Source organism: Spermophilus citellus, assembly GCF_964194105.1.
Source record: "Spermophilus citellus genome assembly, chromosome: 1".
Taxonomy (NCBI): Eukaryota; Metazoa; Chordata; class Mammalia; order Rodentia; family Sciuridae; genus Spermophilus; species Spermophilus citellus.
The window spans coordinates 196932843-196956928 of record NC_138182.1 but is presented as its reverse complement, the minus strand read 5'-3'; the positions used below and the strand labels follow the sequence as shown (position 1 = coordinate 196956928).

Below are 24086 nucleotides of genomic sequence, written 5' to 3'. Positions count from 1 at the left end.
CAGTTCTCTTATATTAGAAAAAGGTGCCAAAAACATGCATTGGAGAAAAGACAGCCTCTTCAGCAAATGGTGCTGGGAAAACTGGAAATCCATATGCAACAAAATGAAATTAAACCCCTACCTCTCACCATGCACAAAACTCAACTCAAAGTGGATCAAGGTCCTAGGAATTAAACCAGAAACCTACACCTAATAAAAGAAAAAGTAGGCCCAAATCTTCATCATGTCTGATTAGGACCTGACCTCCTTAATAAGACTCCTATAGCGCAAGAATTAAAACCAAGAATCAATAAATGGGATGGATTCAAATTAAAAGGTTCTTCTCAGGAAAAGAAACAATCAGTGAAGTGAATAGAGAGCTTACAGAATGGAAGCAAATTTTTACTACACGCACCTGAGAGAGCACTAATCTCTAGGACACATAAAGAATTCAAAAATCTTACACCAAAAAACCAAATAACCCAATCAATAAATGGGCCAAGGAACTGAACACAGACTTCTCAGAAGAGGATATACAATCAACTAACAAATATATGAAGAAACGTTCAACATCTCTAGCAATTAGAGAAATGCAAATCAAAACTATGATTTCATCTCACTCCAGTCAGAATGGCAGCTATTAAGAATACAAACAGGGGCTGGGGATGTGGCTCAAGCGGTAGCATGCTCGCCTGGCATGCGTGCGGCCAGGGTTCAATCCTCAGCACCACATACAAAGATGTTGTGTCCACTGAAAACAAAAAATAAATATTAAAAAAATTTAAAAAAAAAAAAAGAATACAAACAACAATAAGGGTTGTCGAGGATTGTGGCGGGGAAAGCACACTCATACACTGCGGGTGGGACTGCAAATTGGTGCAGCCAATCTGGAAAGCTTTATGGAGATTCCATGGAAGACTCGCAATGGAACCACCATTTGATCCAGCTATCCCTCTCCTCAGTCTATACTCAGACTCAAAAACAGCATACTACAGGGACACAGCCACATCAATCTTTATAGCAGCACAATTCACAATAATTGAACTGTGGAAGCAACCTAGATGACCTTAAGTAGATGAATTGATGAAGAAAATGTGGTATATACACACAATGGAATATTATTCAGCAGTAAGAGAGAATAAAATCATGGCATTTGCCAGTAAATGGATGGAGTTGGAGAATATAATACTAAGTGAGGTAAGTCAATCCCCAAAAACCAAATGCTGAATGTTTTCTCTGATATAAGATTGCTGATTCATAATGGGTTTGTGGGGGGAGCATAGGAGAATTAGATGAACTCCAGATTGGGCAAAGGGTATGGAGGGGAAGGAAGGAGGTATGGAGGTAGAAATAATGGTGGAATGAGATGAACATCATTACCCTAAGTACATGTATGAAGACATGAACGGTGTTACTCTACTTTGTATACAACCAGAGAGATAAAAAATTAAGCTCTATATGTATAATATGAATTGTAATGCATTCTGCTGTCATATATAACAAATTAGAATAAATTAAAAAGAAAAAAAATAAAGTTTTTTTTAAAACAAGGAATATTATGTAGGTCAGAAACTTGGATCTACAAAAAGAAAAAGCATTCTAGAAATAATAGTGAAGGTAAAACTTTTTTTTTTTAAGTCTAGGTAAGCTAACAAGTTAAAGTTTGCTCAAAATAATACCAACAACATACTTGATAATATACATTTTTGTACCTATCTGTATGTTTTATGTGTAAGCAAAATGAATGACAACAATGATATAAGGACTAGGAAGGAACAGTTAGAAATATGTTGCTATTATAAGGTATTTGTACCCCCCTGAAATAGCACAGTGTTATTTGAAAGTCATAAACACATATTGTGACTTCTAGAGTAACCACTTAAATTTTTTTTAAAAAAGAAATAAAGCTGATCTGGTTAGAAAGGAGAGAAAATGGATCCATATAAAATGCTCAATAAAACCACGAAAGGCAGAGAAAGTACAGAAGACAAAAATAGAAGAAGCAAAGATCAAGGACCATTAATAGAAAACATTTACAGATACAGTAGATATTGATATAATTATATCAATAATCACTTTAAATGTCAAGGGAATAAACATATCAATTGAAAGACAGAGACTGTCAGGATGAATAAAAAATAGGATCCAATTACAAGTTATAAGAAATCCACTCTAAATGTAAAGAAATATGGAGACTAAAAGTAAGTGGATAGCCAGGCACAGTGGCACACACCTGTAATCCCCATGACTGGGGAGCTAAGGCAGGAAAATCACAAGTTTGAAGCCAACATCAACAATGTAGTAAGACCCTATCTCAAAAGAAAAAAATGGAACTGTGAATGCAGCTCAGTGTTAAATCACCTCTGGGTTCAATCACTGACACCAAAATTTTTAAAAAGAGAGAAATAAAACAAATGGATAAAGAAAGTAATACTATGCTAACACTAACTAAAAGAAGTTATATTAATTTCAGACAAAGCAGACTTCAAAACAAAGAACATTAGCGGACACAAAAGCTAACATTACATAATGATGAAAAAAGGATAAATGCTTCAAAAGGACAGCAATCCTTAGTGTATGTGCAACAACAACAAATTATGAGAATATGTAAAGCTAAAAATTAAAGAACCACAAGAAGAAACAGATTGATTTACTAATTTATTAATTTATAATAGCTGGAGACTTTTACTATAAAATCCAGCAATCATGTTCGTTGCTATTTACCCAAAGAATATGGAAAACTATTTCCATAAAAAGTCCTACTATTCATAATTGGCAAAACTTGGAAGCAACCAAAATGTCCTTCAGTAGTTGAATGGATAAACTGTAGTATACACAGATAATGGAATATTACCCAGTGCTAAAAATAAGTGAGCTGTCAAAAGATAGAAGATGTAATCCCAGAAACACTGGAGGCTGAGAAAGGAGAACTGAAAGTTCAAGGTCAGTCTCAGCAAATTAGGGAGGTCCTAAGCAACACAGCAAGCCCCTAACTCAAAATACAAAATAAAAAGGGTTTCAGAGGTGACTCAGTGGTAAAGCACCCTTGGGTTAAATCCCCAGTACCAAAAAAAAGAAGGAAAAAAAAAAAAAAAGACAAGACATGGAGGATCCTTAAATATGCTCTACTAAGTCAAAGAAACCAATTCAAAAAGACTTTATACGATATAATTCCAACTGGAATCAGAGACATTCTGGAACACTTAAAATAATAAAGAAAATAAAAAGATCAGTGATTGCCCAAAGTTAAGAGTGGAGTGTAGAGTGACATTTTGGGCAGTAAAATATTCTGTATGATATTATAATTGTAGAACTATCTCTTCTTGTATTTGTCCAAAACCCATAATACACAATGCCAAAAATGAACCCTTTTATAAACTATGGACGTTGGGACTGATGATTGTGTGAATGAAGGTTTATTAAATGTAATAAATGGACCATTCTGGTTGGGTATGTTGATAATGAGGAAGGTCGTGCACATGTGGAAGCAGGAAGAATATAGGAAATCTCTACTTCCTCTCAATTTTGCCATGACTCTAACACTGCTCTTAAAACAAACAAACAAAAAAAAGTCTTTAAAAAAGAAATCCATGAAACAGTCACAAAAATTGTCATCAAATGAAATTTGAATATTTAAATTAATCTCTAAATGACTATACACTAAGAGAGACTTACAAATTGAGAGAAGAGAGAATACTTAAAAGCAATCCTTCAGAAATGTAAAAAAGTAAAGATTCCGATTATTAAATAAACTCTGGGAATAACTATAACAACTTCAGACAGAACAGAGTTCCATGTAAGTTGTCAGTGATAAAAAGGACATAATATAATGATAAAGGAGACAATACTCCAAGAAGATATAATAACCCTGAACAAGTATGCACCTAATAGGAGTGTCAGAATATATGAAGCAAAAACAGTGACAGAGTAAAATAGATGACTCCATTATGATAACTAGAGATTTTAATGCACAGCAGTTAAAAAAGAAAAAAAGTTGACTTCCAACAACACCAACAATCAACTGGATATGGTGGTCCTCTGTAGACTGTCTCAGTAACATCAGAATACATATTCTTCTCAAACTAACATGGAACATTCACCAAGACTACATTCTGGACCATAAAACACACTTTAACTCTAGTGATTTGAGAAATGCAAATCAAAACTACTCTTAACATTTCATCTCACTCCAGTCACAATGGCAATTACCAAGAATATAAGCAATATTAAGTATTGGTGAGGATATGAGGAAAAGGGTACACTCATACATTTCTGGTGGCACTGCAAATTGGTGCAACCACTATGGAAAGCAGTATGGAGATTCATCAATGTTTAGAGTAGTTCAATTCACAATAACTAAACTATGGAACCAAAATACATGCCCTTCAACAGATGAATGAATAAAGAAATGTGGTACATATACATAATGGAATATTACTCAGTCATAAAGGCCAAATGCTTTCCCTGATAAGCAGATGCTGATTCACAATGTGGGGAGGGGGAATGAAGGAATTTTGGATTGGGCAGAGGGGAGTGAGAGGAGGAGAGGGGATGTGGGGATAGAAAGGACAGTGGAATAAAACAGACATTATTACCGTATATACATGTATGATTAAACTACCTGTGTGACTCTGCACAAAGTTCTGCCAGAGGAAGGAGAAGAATGTTGTGATCCATTTGTGTACAATGTGTCAAAATGCATTCTACTATCATGTATAACTAATTAGAACAAGTTAAAAAATTAAAAATTTTAAAAACACACCTTAATAAATTTAAAATAACAGAAATCATGCAATATCTGCTCTCAGAACACAACAGAATTAAAAATTAATAACAGAAAAATCATTTGGAAAATCCAAAAATATTCAGAAATTAAACAACACACTTCTAAATAACACAAGGATCGAAGTAGCCTCAAAAGAAATTTTAAAAAAATATTCAACTAAATTAGCATGAAAGTACATGTCAAAATTTATGGAATGAAGCAAAAGCAGCATTTACAGAAAAATTTAATTGCTACTGTAAATGGAATTATTTGAATTCCATTTCTTTGGGGGTTTTCATTGTTGTGGGCAAAAATATAACTGACTTTTCTGTCATGGCATGCTATTGAAAATGTTTATTAATTCAAAATAGTTATTTTGTGGATTCTTTGTTTTCTATATATAAAAGTATGTCATCTGCAAATAAGAGAGTTTTACTTCTTCCTTTCCAACTTGAAAGCATTTTACTTCTTTTTTATTGTCAAATTACTCTGGTTTGAACTCACAGAAGAATGCAGAACAAAAAATTTGCATTCTCTTTTTCTTGTTCTTAAGTTTTCCATTTTTCACCACTAAGTCTATCAGCTAGTTTATCACATATGGCTTTTATTTATTATGTTGAAGTAATATCACTCTATTCCTAGTTCATTATGAAAGGGTGCTGATTTCTTTAAATGATTCTTTAACAACAACTGTTTATTCTTTTTCTTCTGTGTTGTTATCATGATATATTACATCAATTGATTTTTGTATCTTGAACAAATCTTACACTCCTGGGATAAACTATACTTGGTCATGATCCATAATCCTTTTAATATGCCGATGAATTCAGTTTGCCACCACTTGGCTGAAAGTTTTTGCATAGTTATTAAAGATATTGGTCTGTGGTTCTATTTATTCATTTCGATATCTTCATGTGGCTTCAGAAGCAGGGTAATGCTGGCCTCACAGAATGAATTGGAAGAATTTGAGAAGGACTGGTGTTAATCTATTGGTGTAAATCTACTTAGATTTTCTAATTCTTGAATCTGTTTCTATAGTTTATTTCTAGAAAAATGTCCATTTCATCTATACTATTGGTGTAGTTTTCTCACAGAATCCTTTTTATTTCTGTAAAGTCAGTACTAATGCCCACTCTCGTGTATGACTTATTAATTTTCAAGGTTTTTTTCCATAGTCAAAATCCATTGACATATCAAAAGTTTGTCAATTTTCTTGATCTTTTCAAATGATCTAATTTTGTTTTCCTTCATTTTCTTTGTAGTTTTATGTTCTCTATTCTGTTTATCCTTACTCTGCTCATTATTTCCTTCCTTCTACTAGTTTTGGGTTTGCTTGTTCTATATTCTCAGGTTCCCTCAGATGTACACTTAGGTTAACGATTTGAGATTTTACTTTTTATTATACGCTTTTATAGCTATAAGGTATTCTCTGAATGATGCTTTTGCTGAATCCAATAAATTCTAGTATGTAGTCTTTTCATTTTCACTCATTTCAAATATTTTCTAATTTCATCCATTATTTTTTCTATGACCCATTGGTTGTATGTTTGTGTATTTCCTAGTATTCTTTCAGTTATTATTTTCCATATTAATTCTACTATGGTCAGAGAAAATACTTTGTATATGTTCCAATCTTTAAATTTGTGAAAACATGTTCTTGAAAACGTTCCATGTATTCTTCAACTGTTGAGTGAAGTATACTATACATGTCTGTTAGATGTAATTTGGTTTATGCTATCATTCATGTTTTGTATTTCTTTGTTGATATATCAATTATTGAGTTATAGAAGTCTCCAACTATCAAAGTAGATTTTTCCCTTCAAGTCTTTCAATTTTTTTTTTACATATATTTAGAGATTCTCTTGAATCTCTAAACAATCACATTTAACTATTCATCTTCCTAAAGGATTATGAATGTTCTCAACATCTATCACTCTCATTGTCTCTTGTAAACTTTCTGGACTTACAATATATCTTGTATGATAAAACTGTCATTCCAGCTGTATTTTGGTTACTATTTGTATGGAACAAACTTTTTCCATCTTGTATATTCAACCCCTATGTGGTTACCTCTACCAGTGATTTTTTTTCTTCACATTAACTTTCAGTTACTATCTAGCGTCTTTTTATTTCAGCTTAAAGTATACTCATTTGGCATTATTTATATATCTTAAAAACTGTTAGTTGACTGAAAACATAATATGCTTCTAAGCAGGGTTTATCAAAATATCACTGAGTCATAAAATTAATTTGGTGAGTGGGTCAAGGCCAGCACTTATTTAACATAGTAACACAGAATAGATAATATTAATGTGCATTGCATATATGTGTTTTTTCATAAAACTATATTTCTATTTGATATTATATATATATATATATATATATATATATATATATATGCCATTATTTATTATACCCATAACACTATTCCATCAGAAGAAAAGAATCTAAAATAACCCTGCTACAGGAGAGTCTTAAGGACAGGAAAATATTACTCTCTACACTACAATGAGATTGCTATGTAAATACTAAAGAACAGAATTAGCTTAAGGAGAAAAATTTGTACTGTTTTACTATTTCTATCAGAAATATAATTTATATATACCTAATTCAGAAACCAGGAAAATCTAAAGCAAACCTCTAATCTAAACAGGTTAACAAGCTCAAAAACACCTCATATTCTAGGGAGGAGTTACATAATTAGTTTCACAGTAGTAAAATTCATAATACTTAAGCAGCACACTAAAGTTTTACTTCTTAAAGTAGTTATCATTCTATTTCAACCATAACTGTGATCTTATTGTTTTTCACAAATAATACTAGGAACACCCTCAGTAGTCTGCTAAACTAATCCCTATTTGTAAAATTTCATGAGATTTAAATACAGTTGAATTCAGTTCTTAATTCACAGAACTTTTAAAAATGTTTCAGGGTGAAATATAAATTGTTGAGAATTTCTATCAAGCAAATAAAATCATGCTACCTTCATGTATATGTCTCCATAAAACATTAATTTTTTAATACATTTTAAGAACTTCGTGAAATGCTAGTGAATCATCCTGTACATAGCAGAATCAATGATGAAAAATATAATAAGCAAAATTGTTATTGCACAATTTGTTTTTGCAATGACATAGGCTTCCTTATAAATTGATAATATACTTAATATGTAATCTGACACACTCAGTAGTTACCAATTGGGATAAATCTTCCCAAATTTCTTTTAATATTAAGCATTCAGTTAATTCGTCCGTAATGTTTAAATTTAAGGATCTTCATTTGTGAAATGAACAATCCCCTCTGATCCATGAAATTCTAAATGTCATTTCCAAAGGAAGCATATTTAAAAAAAGTATATGTAAAGCTAATTTTAACTCAATTATTCAGTGAAATTCAGATGATTACCAGTTGTCTTCATTTTATGCTCTTCAATTTAGACTTCCATACTTAAATAATTTAAATCATATATGTATGTATCTAGTAATATAAGAGAGAAATTAAGATTATTTTTTTAGCCCTGTACGGTGGCACATGCCTGTAATCTCAGTGGCTCAAGAGGCTGAGGTAGGAGGATCACAATTTCAAAGCCAACCTCAGCAAAATCAAGGTGCTAAGCAACTCAGTAAGACCGTGTCGGTAAATAAAATACAAAATGGGGGGGGGGGGGGGGCTCAGTGGTTGAGGTGGCCCTGAGTTCAATCCCTGGTATACCCCTCCTCAAAAAAGCAGATTTTTTTTTAAAACCTTCTCTGACCCAGGCAGGCAGCTGATCCACTACTACAATCTCAGCAATTTGGAAGTCTAAGGCAGGAGGATCACAAGTTTGGGTCTATTCTAGGCAACTTAGCAAGACTCTGTCTCAAAATAAAAAGGGCTAGAATATACCTCAATGGTAAAGAGTCTCTGCGTTTAACCCTGGGATTGGGGGGTGGGAGGGACACAGGGGTGCAACTTTTGCTGACCAAATCTGCATACTGTTTCTTAAAGCAAATTAAAGTTAAAAAAAAAAAAACATAAATTAATAGAATGGCTGGTCACAGAAGCTCAGGCACTCACTAAACACATAACAAAGTTAATATACTGATTGTAACTATGGCACTCTAATTTACTAACAAAAATTCACTGGTACATAAAAAAGATGACTCATTTCATTCTCTGAGCATTCTTTTAAATACAACAACCTTTTAAAGTATTGCTGCAAAACATTTTTAATTAATGAGTAAAATCATTCTACAAATGCTAAAATTTACCTGTTTGAGTCCTTCATCAGTAAGTTTGTCCTGATTGCCTACATGTACTTTCTGAAGTAAAGGACAGTGAGAGGCAACTGCAATAATAGAGGTGTCAGAAAGCTGTTTACACCTGTAGGCTGTATACCTAAGAAGTCCAGGACATTTGAATGCTAGAACACATACGCCAGTATCAGACATGCTGCGACAGTCAGAAATGTTGATTTCAATTATATTCTGACTTCTTGATGCAATTTTTTCCAATAATTCATCAGTGACCTATGAGAGAAAAAACAGGAAATAAATTTAAACTTTTGCTAAAAGTAGAAAGTTCCTTTCATTTAATTTCCCACAACAAATTATTTAGATTATAGCAAAAAAAAAAAAAAAAAAAAAAAAAAAAAAAAAATCAAAAGAAAATCCTTAATGTTAAACAGTAAGAATTGAGGTGCACCTGAGTGGCATAATTAAAAAATTTGTTGTCTCCAATTTCTGGCACAGAGCTGTCAAAACCTTTGGAATTTCTTGAATGATAGTATCTTTTATTATGAAACAAGCCCCTTTAACCACACCTGAGTTTATAATAAATAATGAAGTGACTCAGAATGGGGCCCCTAGGGCTGGGGTTGTGGCTCAGTGGTAGAGCACTTGCCTAGCACTCCTGAGACACTGGATTCAGTCCTCAGCATCACATAAAAATGAATAAATAAAATGAAGGTATTGTGTCCATCTACAACTAAAAATATGTTTTTTTAAAAAGTGGGGGAGAGAGGGGCATGGTTAGAGAATAGTTCAGTTGGTAGAGTGCTTGCTTTGCATGCATAAGGTTCAATCCCCAGCATCACCCCAAAAAAAAAAATTGTGCCCCTAGATGCTTTCAGGATGGAGATTGGATACCATAAAAACTAAAAATCATGATGAGATGATGGAAACTTTCAGTCCTACCCCCAGCATCTATCCTCCAGGGATGGCCTGGAGAATCTGTTATAAAAACTCTTTTAATAAGGAAATTCAACTAGTCTCCAAGTTGGTGAACACACTGAAGTGCTGGGAGGATGGTATATTCCATACCTTGTCTACACATCTTTTACATTTGGCTGGTCCTGAGTTGATATAAATATATTAAACAGCTGGGCAATGGAGAGGGTTAGAAAAATCTATCAAAAGGAAAGTTTTAAAAAGTTATCTTAGCCCATTTTACTTCCATTTCTTCATTCATAATGCAGCATGTGTGAGGCCCTGGGTTCAATCCCGAGTACTGCAAAAAAAAAAAAAAAAAGGCAACCCCCCAATGGCCAATCTACACCAAAAGCAATCTTGTTCATCATGAGAACATAGCTTTAACTTGAATTAAAAGAAAAATTAAGGTTACAGTCATTAAATGATCCTGAAAAACAACATGGAAGAGATTTTTGAAGAAGAATAAAGATTTTTGAAAGTGGGTGGGTCAGATCATTTCTTAAGTTTCTTAAAATTAGATTCATACCTGCTGACGACTACTAAGATCCAGTTGCTTCCAAAACTGGAAATCTAAACAAAGATCACGCCAGTACTTGCAAACCAGTGATGCAGAAAGGCAACGTTCATCCAGGGACAAATTGGAAAATATCTGTGAATAAAAAAGGAACAATATATGTACTAAACATTTTCAAGGCTTAGAAAAAGACCTTTATTAAGTTAGAAAAAAATAGCTTAAATGTTTAAAACAGAAAACCATCTTTAATACCAGTGGCCATTATTGGAAAAGTCATTGTTAAAGATTGCCCTAGTGAGGAAGCATGTACATAAACTCTTATCTTCTGTGTAAGGGCAAAAGAGAACAGGGGGATACTAGCATATATGTACCAAGATATGCATGATTCTGTGTTTGCTTATTGTCTTTTGGAAAGATAAACCATAAACTAATAAAAAAAAATGCTTATTTTTAGAGAAAAAGGGCAGATATATGAAAATAAGATTACTTAGAAGTTTTCTAGTTTGACCTTGAAACTACATAAATTTTTAATATATGAAAAGAAAAACAAAAGCAAATCATAAACACACACACACACACACAACTTCTATGTTATCTCACTGGGTATGTGGAAAGTCAACACCAACCTAATCCTAAGAGAAATATATACATCATATATGAGAGACACTACAAAATACCTGATAAGGACTCCTCAAAAACTTCCAGGTCATGAGAAGTTTTTATCTGAGAAACTAAATAGTTCAAAGATTAAGGAAAAATAACAACTAATGCAGTCCTGAATTGGATCCTGGGACAGAAAAAGGACATCAATGGAAAAACTGATAAAATCCAAATAAAGACAAGTTTAATAGTCATATAGCAGTGCTGGTTTCATAGTTTTGGCAATTGTATAGAAATAATGTAAGATTAAAAAAAATTAGGGGAAATAAACTGGGTAAGGAGTACAGGGGAACTCTCTGTACACTTTTTTATATTTATACTCTTTTTATAAATCTAAAATTATTCCATATCAAACATGATGTTATTCACTCAATATACAAAATAAAACAAAATTATCCTAAAATTAAAAAACTACTTTAAACAAAATTTTTAAAATTACTACAATTACAGTTACTGTTACAGTCAGTCAGGGTTACAACCAATACAGATTTATGAAAATCAAGAGATATATGGCTGGGCAAGGTGGTGCATATCTGTAATCCCTGCTACTTGGGAAGCCAAGATACGAAGATCTCAAGTTTGAAGTCAGCTGAAGCAACTTAGCAAGACCCTGCCTTCAAACTGAAAATAAAAAGGACTGGCCATAGACTGCTCCTCGGTGCAATCCCCAGGACTGAACACAAAAACCAAAAAAAGTGTATCAACTGTGTGGATGGAGAAACACTGAATAGAACCAACTATAACAAGATATATCTGGACAATCAGATAAAACTGAACATAAAGTAGATATTAGATGATGTAAAAAAAATTACTTTTCACTTTTTAGATTGTAGTTATATTAAAATGGCTATATTCTCTTTAAAAAACTATTATAACTTTAGATACTTTAGTGTTTATGGCTGAAATGATATACCTAGAATATGCTTTTAGATTCTTTATTGAAAACAAAAAATGTTGGCAAAACATAAAACAAAACAGAAGTTAAACTGGGTAAAGAACAACTGGGGATCCAATATACCATTCTTTGCTTTGGTTTATATATGAAAATTTCCACAATATTAAGTAAAAATTTTAAAGAGAACATAGACTCTTAATATATTGCCTTATACTAGTAGATGGGGAAAGCCATGATCCAAACCTATCTATATAACCTTGGGTAAATTATCTAACCTCTCTGTGCCTCAATTTTCTTTTTTTAATATTTTTTAGTTATATATGGACACAATATCTCTATTTTGTTTATTTTTATGGTGCTAAGGATCAAACCCAGTGCCTAACATGTGCGAGGCAAGCGCTCTGCCACTGAGCCACCACCCCTATCTTTAAGATAGGAAAAATAAGGCATTTACAGAGTAGGGTTATTGTGAAATTAAAGAACATAGAAAAAATTTCTGGAAAAGTGTCTGGAACAACATATGCAGTAAATAATTTCTATCATAACCATGGCCTACATGACTTACCTCTGTACAATCAAAAGTTGTACACAGCTGAGCTAGAATATCTATTATGTTTAAATCTTGATTAAGCCTTGGAAAAACAAAGGCCTTCTCTTCATAAGTATTTTCTCCCAAAATGATCTAGTGAGATGTAGAGAATATATTTAAGAATCACCTAATGAATGTGCCTCCAACACCAGCAAAAATGGAATAAGCCTACAAGAAAATCTTACCTGTACTACTCTGAAGTAAAACTTCTGGACTGCAACATATTAAAAACTACTACCTCAGGATTCTAAAAAGTTAATAATAGATAGACTGCAGAGGGAAGCAAAAATATGAGGAATGACCAATCAGAGGAATAAGCTTCCTGAGTTTGGTTTTTCCTTTTATTCCCTACTGCATGTAGCCCATGTGTAGAACTATACTACAGGCATATCCAACAAAATTCAGAGAAAACACCATCTTTCTAGACCAGGAGAATGATGCCTCTGCAAGACAAAAAGTGAGAAGAGTCTGCCTTTTGTAATGTTTCCCTTCTCTCTCTACTGATCATATCCCAAATGTTTCCTCAGTAACAGAGTGCAATATGGCTGCTGTGAAGGAACCTTAAACCTTAAAGGTAAAGCTATATTTCTGGACAAGTGAACTAAGAAAGGGAACTCTGTGATCGAAAGAATATACAAGGATTCATTACTTTTTTCTTACCACCTTGAAAGCAGCCTCAGTGATGCAAAACTACAAAGCAGCCTAGGTGGCTGTATCTGAGAGAAACTTTATTTCCCTAGTCTTAAGTTTTACTGGAACATAGCCCTGCACACTCATTTTTGCATAGCTGAATGCCCCAAAAAAACTATTTACAAAAATTGGCAGATTTGGCACCTCAGGGCTATACTTTGTGACCCCTTCTTTATAACATGTGCACTTAGAGTTATAAATTCCTTTTAACCACCACTTTAGTTTGTATCTCATAAATGTTAATGTTTTTCACTTTCATTCAGTTCAAAATATTTTTTAATTTTCCTTGCGAAATCTTCCTTGATGAGTGTTTTTTTGTTTTTAGTACTTGGGATGAACCTCTAGGTACTTTTTCACTGAGCTACATCCTCAGCCCTGTTCATTTTTTATTTTGAGACAGGATCTTGCTAAAATACTGAGGCTGATCTCAAACTTGCAACCCTCCTGCCTCAGCCCAAGTCACTGGGATTATAGGAATGTATGAATGGGTTATTCAAAAGTGTGAGAGGATATCAGTGAAAACAACAGAAGAGGGAATTCCAAAAATCTGTTCCTTCACAAAAAAAAAGAATAAATGTTCAAAAACTGTCAAGATTGATTAAAAATTTTAGGAGCTAATGAAAGGTTTATACCTGAACTGCCACGTTACAACTTCGCACTGTCCAGTATAAAATATAAAATGTATAACAAAATGTATTATAGTTGTATGTACGTACATACATTCATATTTGTACATATATACAAATTTGTGTGTGTGTGTGTATGTGTGTGTATACATATATACATGAGAGACATTCAAAGAACAAGAAAGCATGACCCATCCACATGAAAAAAAGAAATTAACAGAAACTACCCAGGAGGAAGCCCAGATATTGGACTTCTGAGACAAAGTTAAATAAACAATTAAGATATGCTCAAAGAGCTAAAGGAAACCATGTGCAAAGAACTAAAGGAGGGCTGGGAATGCAGTTCAGTGGTACAGCTCTTTTCTTGTATGCAACCCCCAACAATGCAAATAAATAAAGAAAGAAAGAAAACCATGAGAACCAAATAGAGATGTCTCATTAAATAGAAAATACTTTAAACAGTAGAAATTATGAAAATAAATCCAATAAAAATTCTGGAATTGAATCATACAATAACTAAAAATGTGTTACAGGGATTCAACAGAAGATTAAAACAGTCATTAGTGTTATATAAATGAGCCAAAGATGACCTTGTGTATTACCCCTAGGTTATTTATTCACTGCAGACTGAGACTCACAAGCCCACTTGTGCTAAACTCAAATTTTTACATGTATAATCATCTTCAAAAAAAGCCCAAAAGGCAAAATTTTACTCATTTCTATAGAGCCTGCCTGCTTGGCACAGCCTATGAACTCTCACCTGACTACTGCTACCTATTAAGAGAGCTATAAGGTTATAAGGACTAGAGGACCTCACTGGTAATAGGTTTAAAAAAGAATTAAGACCAATCCATCTTAAATTCTTCTAAAAATTAAGATGACAGAATGCTTCCTAATATTCTATAAGGTCAGCATTATCCTGACACCAAAGCCACACCAAAAAAATCACAAGAAACTATAGACCAATATCCTTTATGAACGTAGATGCAAAAATCTTCAGTAAAACATTAGCAAACTAAATCCCTGCAACGGAGTAAAAGAAGAACTATATATACCATGGTTGAGGGTGATCCATGGGTAGGGAAAAAAATAATCCATGTAACACACCATATTAACAAAATGAAAGTTTTAAAAAACAAGAACAAAAAAAATTGATCACTTCAACTAGTACAGGACAAAGCCTTCAACAAAATATAATACCCTTTCTTGATTCAAACACAGCAAAATCCAGACATAAAAGATCACTTCCTCAACCTGAAAAATATGATCTACACTAACATCATACTTAATGGTAAAAGACTAAAAGTTTTTACTCTGAGATCAGGAACAAGACAAATATGTATGCTATCACTCTGCAACATTGTACTGGAAAGTCTCAATAATGCTATTAAGTAAGCAAGGACAAGAAACAAAAGGTACCTAGATTGAAAAGTAAGAATTAGAACGTTCTCTATTTCACATATGTCATCATCTTATATATGGAAAATCCTAAAGAAGAATAAATACAAAAATAAATTTTAGAGCTATTAAGTATTTTTATACAATAACAATGGAAAATCTGACAGTAAAGTTAAGAAAGCACTTCCATTTATGAAAAAAATAAAAATATATTTATAGCTTCTATTTCTTTAAAGAGACTTCCCATTTGTTGGATCAATGTCACCATATTCTCATAATTTTTTGAATAATGTTTCCTCATTCTTTTAACATGTTTATAGTAGCCATTTGAACTCTTTAAATCTGGGCCCACTCAAAGTCAGTTTCCATTAGCTGCTTTTTCCCCCTCAGTATGATCACACTTTTCTGTCTTTCCACATATCTAAAAATTTTTTGTTAAAAATTAGAAATTTTTTTTGATAGCAACTCAATTCACAATAACTAAACCATGGAGCCAACCTAGGTGTTCTTCAATAGATGAATGGATATATATTCAATGGAACATTACTCAGCTTTGAAGAATGAAATTATGGCATTTGCTAGTAAATGGATGAAGCTGGAAAATATCATGCTAAGCAAAAGAAGTCAATCCCAAAAAACCAAAGGCCAAATGTTTTCTCTAATATGCAGACATTAATTCACAATGGATTGGGGGAGGCACTTGAGAAGAATAGAGTTATCTTAGATTAGGTAGAGGAAGTAAAGGGGAAGGGAGGGGCGGGGAGGGGAGGAGATGTGGGGATAGGAAGGATAGTAGAATGAAATGGACATTATTACTTTATATATATACATGACTACATGACCAATATGATTCTGCAATATGTACACTGAGAAAAATGAGAAATTACATCCCATCTATGTATGATATATCAAAGTGCATAAATGCATTCTACTGTCATATATAACTAATTAAGACAAATAATTAATTTTAAAAAATTAAGACATTTTTGCCCAGGCACAGTGACACATGCCTATAATCCCAGCAGCTCAGGAGGCTACAGGAGGCTAAAGCAAGAGACTGAGGGTTCAAAGCCAGCCTCAGCAACTTAGCAAGGCCCTGTCTCAAAAAATAAAAAGGGCTAAGGATGTGTTCAGTGGTTAAATACTCCTGGGTTCAATCTCGGGCACCAAAAAAAAAAAAAAAATTGACATTTGAAATATTGTAGTATTTGTAAAATATTGTTTTTCTGAGCCCTTCTATTTTAAACCTGCCTGGCCTTACACTATGGAATCTAAGTTATCTAAAGTGAGGATATTTCTGTTCGTGTTTTCTTATTTTTTAGCCTGGCTTCCTAAAGAAGTTGTATGTCTGAATTGCTTGATTTTCCGCTCATTATATGGCAAAGGTGTGCTCCAGTATCTCCAGCCTGCTCTTCTGTGTGTGGGTTACAGAAAAGGCATATTCAAGATTTGACACCCCTCGCCTTTTTTTTTCTTTTTTCTTTTTTTTGTACTTACTAGGGATTGAATCCAGGACCACTTTACCATTGAGTTACATCCCCAGCCCTCTTTATTATTTTTATTTTGAACAAAGTCTCACAAGTTACCAAGGCTAGGCTCAAACTTGCAATCCACTTGGCCATTTCTTATATTGCCTTGACCCTTGCTTTCTGTTAAGACACCTCAGTCCTTACCCACTATGTACACCCCCATACACATGGGCGTTTTTATAATAAACCAGAATGCATAAAGAGAGTATAATCTTCATGGTCCTCTCATTTCCAAGGTCTGTTTGTTTAATTTACAGCTAGACTCCCACTTATCCCAACATGCACCACAATCTCAGACTAGCATATGTGTAATTTTTCCTTATTTTCCTAACAAGTACACCACTTTCAGTTGGCAAATACAGGTTATGATTTATTGTCCCAAACCTAGTCAGACCTTTGGCAGCAAAGCTACTAGTATTCCAAACTATAGTTCGTGCCAAAAGTGTGACGGCAGGAGGTCACAGTAGGGATACCATGCAAGAATGCCATAGACTTCCACTAAGTCTTGCCAGAAGCTTTAACAGCTTCTGTTTTCCTAAGAATACATGACTCCCCATTTTTTGTCTACTTTTAGTGGACTTCTAAAATCTGAAAAGCTTTGAGCAGTTTTTCCAGTATTATATTTGTTTTTAATGGCAAGGATTCACTAAGCTCTTCATCAGCCATAGCTCCAATTCCCACTCTTAAGAATATTTTTATGCTCATCCTCCTCATGTTACAGATAAGAGAAGATTTCTGCAGGTAAGATCCTTTATTTAAGGTTAAGGGATTATATGGCCTTAAAGGGCTAATTTTTCCCTTAACAAATAACATGTGGGGAATAGTCATTGAAACTTAGCAGCTCCTTGCTTGAAAAATGTCTGATTTTGCCTATTACCTTCTTTGAATATTGCCTTTTGTAAAAGTAAGTATGACTATTATAACTCACACATCAATGATTAAATCCACATGGATTTACATAAGAAAAGGAATTTAATACATGAGTGATAAGTATAAAATATGTAGCCAAAGATAAGCAACTTTTTAAAACTAAGTGAAATAAATCAATATTTTCCTTCCTTTAGCCTCTTCTCTTTCCCTATCAGTCACATAACTTAGAACCCCAAAGTTGACAACGCATTCAAGATTACCTCGTGTCAGCAACTCATTTTAAGGCACCCAAACTGACAAAAATCTTAAATGAGAAGTAAACAAATCTCATTTTTGGGTAGCCTGATTAACTTGATCAAGAACACTTGACATCCTTCAGCAAAAAAAAAAAAAAAAAAAAAAGCTTGTAAACCTGACTTGCTAAAGACTGAATTTTAGCACTAAAACCATCTCATCTGTTTGAAAGGTAATCTGGTAACTGGACCCTTAAATAAGGCATTCATGAAATGGTATATATAATTTAATTCTTCCCTCCTGTTCACTAGTAATGTACACTCATAAAGGTTTAAAGAAACATTACTCAGGGCTGGGGATGTGGCTCAAGCGGTAGCACACTCGCCTGGCATGCGTGCGGCCCGGGTTGGATCCTCAGCACCACATACAAACAAAGATGTTGTGTCCGCCAAGAACTAAAAAATAAATATTAAAAATTCTCTCTCTCTCTCTCTCTTTAAAAAAAAAAAAAAAAAGAAAAAGAAACATTACTCTTCTTTTTTGACTCTCATTTCCATGTGCTTTCATCCCTGTTTTCACATCTAGAAAAAACTGATCAGGTACATATGCTTTCCTCCAATGCATATTTCTCTCATAGAACTCTGCCTTGACCACTATAGTCTCCTGTCAGTAATAAATCCACAAAAATTTATTATCTATTGGCACTATCAGAGGTGAATGCATTGAGATTGTTTCTTATTGTGGTTTATATATTTTGGGTCTCCCATTTAGTTGACTAACAGCAAAATAATCTATACATAAACCACACAGCGTCTAATATTTAAAGCCAATTTCAAGATACCCAATTGCTCAGATTGTAACTGTAAAGAAAATTGTTGTAATAGTGGTTCTACCATATAAAAATCTAATAGTGATTTTAGTAGACTGAGTTGCTTAAAGTTATGAAGCCAACAAGTAGCAAAGACTAAAGATAGCCTATTTGATCCAAAACAACCAGAAACCAAAGATCAATTTTAACAGGTTTAAGTACTTTAAGAAAAATGCTCTCTGACTTTTGATGAGCCATTCTCTGCTTCCCACATTTCTTATATTTAAAGACCACAACTCAACCCTATAGACCCAATTATAAAATTAGCCAATGAATCAGTGATTTAAAGTTGTCTGGTATAATTCCCCCACAATTCTGGAATCCCTTTCATAAATTCCTGAGAGAGTATTTAGGCCCTTGGAAAGAATATGTTGAAAACATCTCTACACCTGGAAACCTTGTGCCAGGATCTAATCTAGGGTCTGCCATTCACTAAAATGTCTTGGAGTAAGCTATTTCACTTCTCTATGGCTGTTTCTTCATCCATTGAAGGCGCGCGGGGGGGGGGGGGGGGGGGGGGGGGGGGGTGTGAAAAGATGATCTCAAAAAATCTCTTCCTATTCTGAAGTTGCATAATTATGATTTCCAATAAGGCTTACAATTTCCAGAAAAATTTCATTCCATTTTATGACAGCGCTCATTGTTAGACTTTCTAAAATTCCAAGTACAAACTCCAATTCTGAAAGTCCATTTCTTGAAATGCACCCTAGAAGAATATGACCACATGTGTGTAGAAAACACATATAAGCATTTTCTTAATTGCAAAAAAATTGGAAACATCCATTCATAGAGAAATATGGTATAATACTATGTGACACGAAGCAGCAGTTAAAAAGAATGAAGGAAACTACGTGCTAACACTAATAAAAAATGAAAGTTACAGAATATGTACATTTTGATGCCACTTACAAAAAGAAAGCTATGAAGGTTTACATAGCACTGTCTGCAATAATAGAACAGTTCTATCTGCACAGTCCAGTACAGTAGCCACTAACCACATGACTTACAGATTTCTAAAATGTGGCTATTATAACTAAGAAACTAAATTTAAAATCTTATTTAACTACTTTAAATTTAAATACATGTAGCTAGTGACTAATGTACTTAACCATGCAGGATTACAAAACAACTTAAATTGTTCACTATGGTTAGTTACCTCTGCTGAGAAAACTAAACAGGAACATAGGGGTGAAAAAAAGCAAATTAGGCTTTACCTGAATTATTTGAATATTTTAAAACAAAGAATATTACTTATATAAAAATGAAATGCCTTATTGATCTTAAGCCAAAATCAGCCTATGAAACAAGAAGAGTTTAATTTTTCTCTTTCTATTCATATTTTTTAAATGGGCAAGTATGTGATAACTTTCCCAAAAAAAAAAATCCCTAAGTCACAATTCCTACTCAAATTCTTCCCCTGCTCCTCGTTTTTAAACAACTATCATAATTTGCTAATACAAAAGATGAAGAAATGCAATTATAAAAGCTACAGACCTATTATCAGGGAAGTAGGACATACTTTGTAATAACATTTTCCAATGCAGATGATGGATCTCAATGCAATGACCCTTCAAATGCTGGGGGGTGGAGAGGAACTGTCAAAGCTCCACAAGTCTTGTCTCATCCAAATCAAAAAGCCTCCAGCCCTTATCAAAAGTAGAGTCAAACCTTTTCACCATCACAAGGCTATCCTGTAGCTCAAACAACAGTAACTCAAGTCATGAACATTCCTTAGAACCTTCTTTAGTGGTGTGGCATATTCACTAGAAGTTTCAGGCCAGGCTCTGAACACCTGATTATTTATTCATTCATTGATATTTACTGAGTGCTACTAGAACAATGAAAAAGAGATGCATGCACAGAGTCTCTGCACTCAAGAGTTCTACTTGAATTGGCTGAAAAATATCTCTATTTCAATTCACCTCAGACAGTCTAACTCACTTCCTGCTGGATACCATTAGGACCGTGAAAATCGGAGACTCTATTCAAGCTTCAATACAAATAATGGAAATCTACATAATGTGCCCAAATACTCCAACACAACAAACAAGTCCATGGGTAATTCCTAAATGTCCTTTAAATGGTTTTCAACAATCCAGAACAAAAATATGAAAAAGAACAATGTAGCAGATAGACAGAATAAATTTTTCTATAAGGGTTGCTCATTATTACAAGATTCCTAGATTTTTTTATTATTATTAAAATGTTCTTTACTTCATGAAATGATGTTTTAGGTAGAAACAGGAAAATACCTGATTTTTCTTCTGGTTTGTTTTTAAAGTCTTACTTGCCAAATAAGACAGTAACGAAACTTTAATATCAAATACCTGTTGATATTTTATTTGTCCCTGTCACGGAATGATTTAAAGGACTTGAGAAAGTTCCCTCTATCCTAAAACACACCCTATGCCTACACAGAGTAAGCAAATAATCCTACAAAAAAATTTACCTCCTTAATAGTTAAAATCATCATATTTTGGCACAAGGAAAACTAAACTTTCCCTCTCTTTTGCTGTATTATTCACAAGATCATTAATGTCCCAGTAAAACATGTCCAAATACACAAAATTATAAATATGCAAACAGTCTAATCAAAGAAAGTATACTGGTGACAGTAACAATTTTAATTCATGAGTTACTTCAGTAACAAAAATAGTAGAACTCTTATCAAGGTTATTTTTGGCTAGTCTTAAATATCATCCACATTGAAAATGGAGACTTTATATTTATTAAGCTCCAGAAAGAAAAGATTTGGGACCAAGAGAGAAAACAAAGAAAAAATTAAAAATTACTTTGTAACAGCTTAATACAAACTATCACATAACTAATGTTTGTCACTGGCAGTGACAAAACTGCAAAATTTACTTAGTAATTGAAAGACACACAAAGTTCCCATAGGGCACTCAATCCTCCACTCACCCACTCTACCAGCCCCCACTCCACAACAATAATCTGTCCTTACCTTCTGGTAATCTGTATGCTTTTGTGTAAGGATTGAAGTTTAGGAAGATAATATAACATAAACAAAACAAAAGGGGTTAGTAAGGCATAAATTCCCTAGTTCAAGACTCAGATCTCCCTTTATGTATGTGACCTTTTACAATCACTTCAAGCCCCAATTAACTATTTTTTATAGTTACAGATAGACCGAATGCCTTTATTCTACTTATTTTTATGTGGTGCTAAGGATCAAACTCAGGGCCTCGCATGTGCTAGGCAAGCACTCTGCCACTGAGCTGAGCCCCAGTCCCCCAATTAACTATTATCAGCTCCACCGGAGCAAAGACCAATTCTGCCTGATTCATTACTGTAAGCTTTCTGACCCAAGCATTGAAAAAACTCAGTTTTTTTTCTTGTACAAAATGAGGATTAACAGCATTTGTCTCACAGCATAAATTGGAGGAATAAATTATATATACATATGCGTGTGTGTATGTATGTGTATAGCTGACAGTAGTAATGCCCAATAACATTGACATTAACTAGCAACTATTAGACCTGAAAATGCCGTTTGATGATTTTCAAATACAAACATGTGAAGCCTTTAACCATCAAACATAAATTGTTCGTGATTAAAATAAATCTTTTTCCCAGAAAATGTACTACTAGTTTCTAAAGCAGTGGGCTGAGGACTCTAATAACAGATGAACCAGGAATTGAGGGTAACAGACCTAAGCTATTAAAAAGGCATTCAGCAGACTCCTAAGTTTTTCCACTTCAAAATCTAGGCCATAAGCATTGGCCCTACTGGCTTCCCAGTCTCCCCTTCGGACGTCCCCCGGCTGTCAGGGAACCCCCTCCTCTGAGCACAGGGGGAGGAGAGATAAAACCTCGGAGGCGGGGGCCTGAGTTGGGGGAAAGTGAGCATCCCTGCGCCTCTCGCCCAGACCCACCTTAAGCAGGATGGACGGCGGCAGCTGGTTGATGTCTGGGGTTTCGGGGGGCGGCTCCCTGTGACAGTCGCAGGGGTTTTCTGGGGGCTCCCGACAATCCGCGTCGCCGCATTCATACTGCTGCTGGGCGGACGAGGGGGCGGTACCCCCAGCTCGGACAGCGTCCCCGCCGGCCTCGATGGGGGCACTTTCGGAAGTGGGAGTGGAGGGCGGGGGACAGAGCGCTTGCGGGGGCTGCTCCTGGCAGTAGCCGGCGTCGGGGGGCCGCGGCGGCGAGGCGCCTCCTCCCGCAGGCCCTCCCCCGCCGCCGCCGCCGCCGCCACCGCAGCCCCCGCCGCCGCAGCGGGGCTGCTTGCAGGGGGTACAGGCGGGGACCCCGGCCCCCTTCCGTTTGCACACCATTTCGGGGGGCGTGGGGGGCTCAGCCGGCGTCGGACCCCGGAAGAGCTGCACGGCGGCGGGCGGCCCCAGGAAGCGCACGGGCCCCACGCTGGCCAGGAAGAGGCTCCGGCCCTGCTGCTCCCAGGCGGCGGCCGCAGCCAGCCCCAGCTCTTTGCAGCAGGAGGCGGGAGACGAAGCCGAGGCAGCGGCGGCGGCGGCAGCAGCGGCAGCCGAGGACAGCAGGAAGCGGCGGGCAGCAGCGGCGCAGTCCTCGGCGGCCAGGGCCGCGTAGCGCCGTGCCAGGTGCTGAGAGGAGGCGGCGGCGTAGGCCCTGTCCCGTGGCGGCGAGAGCGGCGGCTCCTCCTCTGGGCCGGCGGGGGCGGGCGCGCCGGGGCTGTGCACGATGAAGCAGAGCATGCAGGGCCCGCGGAAGAAGCAGTCCCGGCTCCGGGGCGCCGCCGGCTGTGGGGGCGCCTTGGCCGGGGTCCGGCGAGGCAGCCTGAGGAGAGGGCGCCGCCGGCGACACCAGCTGCAACAGCGAGGCCTCTTCTGGCTCGGGCGGTTACGCGGCTCCTTCGAGAGAAGGTGGCCCATATAGAAGGCCCCGAGGAGGGGGACGGGGACGGGGACCGGGAGGCAGGGCGGCCCAGAGAGGCGGGCTCCCAGCAGTGGGACAGGCTGCTCGCTGGCTGGGCCTCCGGCCCGCAGCGGGGTCGCCCGCCCGGCGCACACACGGGCACACACGCGACGGTGGGGTGGGCGTCAGCTGCGGGCGGCCCGGGTGCCCGAGGAGGGCTACATGCTTTGCCCCGGGAATCCGGGAGAACGATGGACGCGAGCTTTAGGGAGCCGAGTGAGCGAGCGAGTCTGCCTGCTATGCAACCAGTCCGCACCCGGCCAGCCGGCTCAGTCAGTCAGCGCCGCGGCAGGGGCAACGCCGAGTCCTGCTCGGACCATTTTAACTGCGGCTCCGCCGGCGGCGCGCGCCCGCGACACAGCTCAGAAC

General features: G+C 36.1%; 1 protein-coding gene across 1 annotated transcript in view; it reads right to left on the bottom strand.

Moving 5' to 3' along the window:
- Positions 1-23813, bottom strand: part of FBXL17 (F-box and leucine rich repeat protein 17) — a 497231-nt gene extending 473418 nt beyond the window's left edge. Inside the window, exons 1-3 of the mRNA XM_081298229.1 lie at positions 22700-23813; positions 10460-10582; positions 8995-9252 (exon numbers count right to left, since the gene is read on the bottom strand). Of these exons, the coding sequence (XP_081154355.1) occupies positions 8995-9252; positions 10460-10582; positions 22700-23674 (1356 nt within the window). The 5' untranslated portion in view covers positions 23675-23813. The remainder of the gene's footprint in view (positions 1-8994; positions 9253-10459; positions 10583-22699) is intronic.
- Between the last annotated feature and the right edge of the window lie 273 nt (positions 23814-24086).